The sequence below is a fragment of the Octopus sinensis genome, linkage group LG5 (assembly GCF_006345805.1).
Source record: "Octopus sinensis linkage group LG5, ASM634580v1, whole genome shotgun sequence".
NCBI lineage: Eukaryota > Metazoa > Mollusca > Cephalopoda > Octopoda > Octopodidae > Octopus > Octopus sinensis.
This window is the reverse complement of record NC_043001.1, coordinates 127,135,946-127,143,445: the sequence shown is the minus strand read 5'-3', so window position 1 is coordinate 127,143,445 and position 7,500 is coordinate 127,135,946. Positions and strand designations below refer to the sequence as shown.

Below are 7,500 nucleotides of genomic sequence, written 5' to 3'. Positions count from 1 at the left end.
CACATATATACCTACATAAGTACGTAGATGTATAAATACATGTATGCATACATACATACATACATACATGCATGCATATGCAGGGCATATATAAGTACTATTGATGTCATTACTCTCTTTTACTCTTTTACTTGTTTCAGTCATTTGACTGCGGCCATGCTGGAGCACCGCCTTTTAGTCGAGCAACTCGACCCCGGGACTTATTCTTTGTAAGCCCAGTACTTATTCTATCGGTCTCTTTTGCCAAACAGCTAAGTGACGGGGACATAAACACACCAGCATCGGTTGTCAAACAATGCTATGGGGACAAACACAGACACACAAACACACACGCACGCACACACACACACACACACACACACACACACACACACACACACACACACACACATATATATATATATATATATATATATATATATACATATATACAACGGGCTTCTTTCAGTTTCCGTCCACCAAATCCACTCACAAGGCTTTGGTCGGCCCGAGGCTATAGTAGAAGACACTTGCCCAAGATGCCACGCAGTGGGACTGAACCCGGAACCATGTGGTTGGTAAGCAAGCTACTTACCACACAGCCACTCCTGCATTAAATATCTTTTATTCTTTTTCTGAATTTTGTTTTTCGTTTTGTTATTTATATCCAGGGCAGTACATACAGAGACGCAGTCAGCTAAAGTTATGGCTGGCACTTGTGAATTTTGATAGGAATCTCGCAAGACTGGAGAAAAATATCATAAGTTTAGCAGCCGACCTGGAGCAGTTGGGTATGATTAGAGCGAACATTTTCATCGCAGGGCATGGAGAAGCAGGTAAGATATTATTATTTATTAAAATTATCCTTTGAACATCTGCATCAAGTCGGGGCCCCACATGATTCCCTGCTGGTTCGCTCGGGGGCATGCAGACAATCGGCGGTGGCGCTGCCCACCTTAATAACCGGAACATCCCGACCACTATAATACACCGGCGTCTTGGGCCAGATGACCCCGCCGCTGTGGACATTAGCAAATAGAAATTATAATTGCGAAACAGCTGATCCTGCTCTCTAATAAAGTTTCTCGGATAGTCACGTGAGTATTCTGTTATTTTGAGCCTTTGGAGAAACTTTCGAGTGGATTATTGTCTTTTTTTATTTCGCTTTAAGTTTTTATGGCTTAGTAAGAAGTGGGACAGCAACCGTGACCCTACTTTGCAGGAATTCTAAGACTTGTGGCAGCAAAGGAAGTAGCATATAAAGTTATCCCTAGACTGGGGATTTTGTGCGAACGCTTGCTGCATACTTGACTCAATTAAATGGAGTCAATGGTTTGGTGATAGTTCTAAACTGGCAGGCGGATTACGTCTACCACCCAAGTACAATATATAGTACTTAAAAGATATGTTAATGGTGTATCAACACAATTTTCTAGTTAAGGATTATATCTCTAACAAGAGAATTCAATGTATCGCTAGAAATTCAGGGTAACAACATAGGCGTACATGAAAAATATAAAATAGAATCTTTTCTGCTCTAAGGCACATGGCCCGAAAAATTTTGAGGAAGGGGGTCAGTCGATTAGATTGACCCCATTATGCAACTGGTACTTAATTTATCGACCCCGAAAGGATGAAAAGCAAAGTCGACCTCGGCGGAATTTGAACTCAGAACGTAAAGACAGACGAAATACCTAGTTTTTTTACTGTCCATAAGGGGCTACACACAGAGGGGACAAACAAGGACAGACAGACGGATTAAGTCGATTATATCGACCCCAGTGCGTAACTGGTACTTAATTTATCGACCCCGAAAGGATGAAAGGCAAAGTCAACCTCAGCGGAATTTGAACTCAGAATGTAACGGCAGATTCTGAGTTCAAATTCCGCCGAGGTCGACTTTGCCTTTCATCCTTTCGGGGTCGATAAATTAAGTACCAGTTACGCACTGGGGTCGAAATACCGGCAGACGAAATACCGCAAAGGATTTCGCCCGGCGTGTTAACGTTTCTGCCAGCTCGCCGCCTTGATATAAAATAGAGTCAAACATTTAAAAATACGCTCAACACAGAATATAATTAGAAAATACCATATTTACAATAGCTTAAATTCACTTGTAGCTGCTCATTTTCAGGACCTCCGACTTTCACAGGCTTTCAGATACAGATGGATATAGTAAATCTTTTTATCTTATATCTTTTACTCATTTCAGTCATTAGACTGCGGACATGCTGGGGCACCACCTTGAAGAATTTTCAGTCGAATATATCGACCCCAGTACCTACTCTTTTAAAGCCTGGTACTTATCCTATCGGTCTCTTTTGCCGAATCGTTAAGTTACAGGGACGTAAACACACCAGCACAAGATCAGTTCTATATTTAAGAGACGAGGAATTATGTACATTATTTACATCATTTACATTTGACGGATATTTGTCCTCATCTTGTTTGTTGTTAACGTTTTCGGCTGATATGCCCTCCAGCCATCATCATGTGTCTTCGGGAAATTTCGAACCTGGGTTCTCATTCCTAAGGTATTTTTCGATATTATTATTATTATTATTATTATTATTATTATTATTATTATTATTATTATTATTGTTGTTGTTATTGTTCAGGTAACTGCTTGGAATCGAACTCGGAATCTTGGGGTTAGTAGCCTGCGCTCTTAACCACTACGCCATATGCCCACGGGCATCAAATGTAAATAATGTGAATAATGTAGCAGCACCAGTTGTCAAGCAGTGGCAGAGGGATGAACACAGACACAAAGACACATACACATAGATATGTATATACATGTATAGGATGGAATTATTTCAGTTTTCATCTACCAAATCCACCCAGGCTATAGTAGAAGACACTTGCCCAAGGTGCCACGCAGTGGGACTGAACCCGGAAACATATGGGTGTGAAGCAAGTTTCTTACCACACAGCCACACCTGCGCCTATTATCAGTATACTCTTTTTACTCTTTTACTCTTTTACTTGTTTCAGTCATTTGACTGCGGCCATGCTGGAGCACCGCCTTTAGTCGAGCAAATCGACCACGGGACTTATTCTTTGTAAGCCCAGTACTTATTCTATCGGTCTCTCCTATGTAAACAAATATTTTGTGATGTGCCATGGACTAAAGAACATCACGTGGTTTCCAACGAGTCGTTTATTGCCGAATGAAGGATAATACGTTCCATGTACTGACCCTTCATAGTCAGAGGTATGTCAGAAGATGTAACAAGACAATCTGGTTCCTATCCAAACAGTTTTGGTGCACCGAATCTAAAACTGGTAAAATGAGAACTGCAACTCATTTGAATTCACCACAAGCAGACAGAGCAATAACATATTCATTTTCAAAGCAGAAGCGCTGACATACGGCGTAGTTAAGGAGTTCGTTTCGTAACTATATAGATTCCATATAGGCGGCGAGCTGGCAGAAACGTTAGCACGCCGAGTGAAATGCGTAGCCGTATTTCGTCTGTCGTTACGTTCCGAGTTCAAATTCCGCCGAGGTCGACTTTGCCTTTCATCCTTTCGGGGTCGATAAATAAAGCACCAATTTCGCACTGGGGTCGATGTAATCGACTTAATACTTCTGTCTGTCCTTGTTTGTCCCCTCTATGTTTAGCCCCTTGTGGGTAGTAAAGAAATATATATAGCTTCCAGTTCAATCCTACTCCGCTGCATCTTGGCCAAATGTCTTTTGCGATATCTTTAGGTTGATTGAAGCACTGTGAGCGAAATTCGGTAGACAGAAACCTTGTGGAATCTCCTCGTGAAAATCCGTCCTGTTTTGGGTGGTAGATCTAATTCGCCGACGGGTTTAATGCTGTCACGTGGTTCTTCAATATATGTCTTTAAACGACACAACACTGTTGAAGAACCCAGGCCGTTATGAGGATGAAATATTTTTATCGCTTCAATAATCTTGGAGACCCTGAAAAATGCCGTCGATGCTATCATTTGCCTCTGACTAAGTCATAGAAAAACAACTGTAAAACAACTCATATCACGTGCACACTTACGTGCACATATAAATACATGTATGAATATACACGCACACAAACACACAAAAATAAACACATGCATATATATAGTAATTTAATATCTGAGATTTCATCAGTGCATTCGCAGAAAACGAATGCCGTACTGTAAAGTCATTGCAGCCATCAAAATATGCACACAGTATTATACATACATACATGCATACATACATACATACATACATACATACATATATAAATACATACATACATCTATACATACATACATACATACATACATACATACATACATACATACATACATACATACATACATACATACATACATACATACATATATAAATACATTCATACATACATACATGCATGCATACATACATACACGCATGCATACATACATATTACAATATATTAAGTAAAAAGTAATATAACTGTTTTGAAAGGGCTACAATGACTGATTGAAAATGTGTATAGGCACAGATACTCCGTCACACCACACACACACACACATACACACACACAAACGTATATATATATATATATATATATATATATACGTATCTTGTAAACAGTTGTTATGGCGCGGTTACTTATTTCGCCTAGCAAATTATTTTATTCCTTTCGAAATTGCGTTTGTGTCATCTGCGTAGCTAGCAAAGGTGGATGTCTGAGCAGCTGAGGGCGTGTCTGAGAGGGCCACTATGAATAGCAACGGTTCTAAGACAGTGCCTTGTGGAACACCACTTTCTATTCGTGTTTCTTTTGAGGTGGCTCTATGGGCCACCACTACCTGACTTTTATCTTTTAGAAAGTCGCGTAGCCACTCTCCAAGTTTTCCGACTGTGCCAAGCCCACGTTGTTTGTGACATTTCATACCATGGTCGACTTTACCAAAAGCTTTTGCAAAGTCAAAATATATCATGTCACCATTTGACATGTTGAGAATCTGCTTTAACATTCACCCGTAGTGCTGTAAGGGCTGTGTCGGGCAGCTTCTGCCTGGTTGAAAACCGTACTGGGTGTCAGTCAACAAGTCATTTTCTTCAAGAAATGTAATTAGTTTCCTGCAGACTATTTATTCCACGACTTTGCTGGTGCGTAGGGGTAAGAGAAATAGACCTATAATTTTTAGCATGTGCTCTATTTCGTCCTTGGTGAATAGGGCATACTGTTCCCTCCTTCAGTTTGCCTAGGAGCTTACCGCTTGTAAGGAATCTCTGAAAAAGATGCTGCAGTGGTTTTGCAAGGATTGCTGAGAATCCATTGAAGGCCAGCAGCTAAGTTTGCATTTACCTCATCTATGACCAGCATTACATCTTTAATGTCGATGTAATCAATTATCGCATCTTTAGTTACAGGTGAAGTGGCAAAGAAATCTGCCGGTTTGTTTACTTGCCTGTGTCCCAAAGGAGTAGTGAACATACTTTAGAATTGTTCGTTCAGTTTCACTTATCCTCCTTAGGTTTCCTATGAGGGAGCCATCCTTTTAGAAGAGGGCCCTATCTCGTAGCGTACTGAAGGCGTTACTTTGGCAAAGTTGAAGAAAGCGTTAGGGTTTGACTTAATATTTTCCATAACCCAAGCCTCCTTATTTGCTTTCGTCTTTTCATGTGATTGATGCAGACTTTTCTCAATCTCCAACAGTGTTCTTTTCAGGCGGGACTTTTCAGTACTTTTGAGATGTTTGTCGGGCGGTTTGCAATTTTTGTCCATCGTCTCATAAGAATTTTCCTCTCTTTAGGGATCTTGCTCTTATGTATGTTGGTATTATGATCTGGGACAAATTCGTCGCATATGGTTTGCATTATAGACATGAAATGTTTACATTTCATGTCAATGTCCGGTGTGGAGAGACATTTAGGCCAATCCTGTTTGAGGATCTCTTTTTCAATCGACTTCCAGTTAGCTTTATGAAAGTATAGCCTGGAGAGATTTCGGGTGCTTTGTATAGGCTGTAGGTCTGTAGGAGCTTTTGGCAGCTCTATTATGTTGCAGATTTTGGCAGCTCTATTATGTTGCAGATTTTACCTGCATATGTTTCTGCTTTTGCTTTTACTTTTGTACCTCCTGTTTCTTTTGTTAGGGTGTCTTATGTCTTGTATTATAATAGACAGCTCTATTATGTTGTGATCCGAGACTAGAATCGGTGTCACTTTCACATTATGGATGATATTCATATTGTTTGTGAAGCAGACATCCAATATATTATTTGCACCGGTTGGATGCAGCACAATTTACTCTATGAATAAGATGGAGCAAGGAATCCACCTGTGCTTGTTGGCAGTGTCTCATTCCTGAGAGCATTAGGCCCCGAGCCATCCCATATGGGAAAGTTGAAGTCATCCAAAAGGAATACACAGATATATTGTTCCAGTTTGGTGAAAACTTTTCTAGCTTTACAAAGCAGTCTTCAAACTTCCCTGTGTGATTTGGAAGATCTGGTGGGCGATGTGTGGTACATATAACAATGTCAAGTTGCCTTATGCACACAATTTAAGTGTCACACACTGAATTTAATTAAGACAGCAGAACCTGGGGCGTAAGGTCCTCACGTATGTACACTGCAACTCCACCACGGATCCTTTCTTTTCTGTCTGCTCGTATTATAACATACTTTGGTATGTGTACTTCTGCATCCCCTATATCAGGTCTAAGATGCGTTTCCACAAGTGCTATGCATAGAGCTTGATTGCATGCAGCAGGTTTCACAGGAAAAAAAAATGTTTTGCAGTTGAGATCCAACAGTCCTCCGATGTTTAAAAGAAATATTTATGTGACGCCTGTGTTGGTGTTAGTGGTGACCATCCTGTATCTGTTGACTGTGGTGGCCTTGAGTGGTGATGGGGATGGTTCCAAGTCTGTGCTCGATATAGCCAGATCAGCTTCTACACAATATTTTGTGCCATTTACAAAAAAGAATTTTGCTCAGCTGCTCCTCTTTTCTCGTCTGGGTGAGGCTAACTGATTGTTGGGGCACGTACTACGTCTGCGTATCGTCTTTGGGGAGTAGACAGTGCGCAATTTTACTTCTTTGGTGCCTTTCTTTTTCTCCTCCCCGTAAAGGAGTTTTGTTTAAGGCCCATGCGACTTCGGCAAGGCTTCCGGTGTGCAAAACAGTAGTTTGCACCATAATCACCGTGCCAGCAGTTCTTTTGCAGATTTTACCTCCATATGTTTCTGCTTTTGCTTTTACTTTTGTACCTCCTATTTCTTTTGTTAGGGTGTCTTCTGTCTTGCTCCAAAGGTTTCTTTTGTTTTTTCTTCCTTTTCTTTTCCTTTTACCCCTTGCCCGAGAGCTTTTTATTTTTGGTCATTTATAAGTTTTTGTTTTCTGCCCTTTTTAGGCCTCTAAACTCTTTGGTTGTATATCATGGTGAGGCAGGGCCAGTTTTAGTGTTTCCTTCGTTTGCAGGCCCCTCAGTTGTGGATTTGGCTTTGTTCTTTTCAGGGATCGCTGAGATCTGGAGGCTTTTCTGTTCCCTTTTGCTTTGTCCATATTTTCCCCCTTGCTCCAATC

General features: G+C 40.6%; 1 protein-coding gene across 1 annotated transcript in view; it reads left to right on the top strand.

Annotated features, from left to right (window-relative positions):
• Positions 1 to 655: 655 nt before the first annotated feature.
• Positions 656 to 7,500, top strand: part of LOC115212401 — a 21,134-nt gene continuing 14,289 nt past the window's right edge. Inside the window, exon 1 of the mRNA XM_029781293.2 lies at positions 656 to 815. Within this exon, the coding sequence (XP_029637153.1) occupies positions 773 to 815 (43 nt within the window). The 5' untranslated portion in view covers positions 656 to 772. The remainder of the gene's footprint in view (positions 816 to 7,500) is intronic.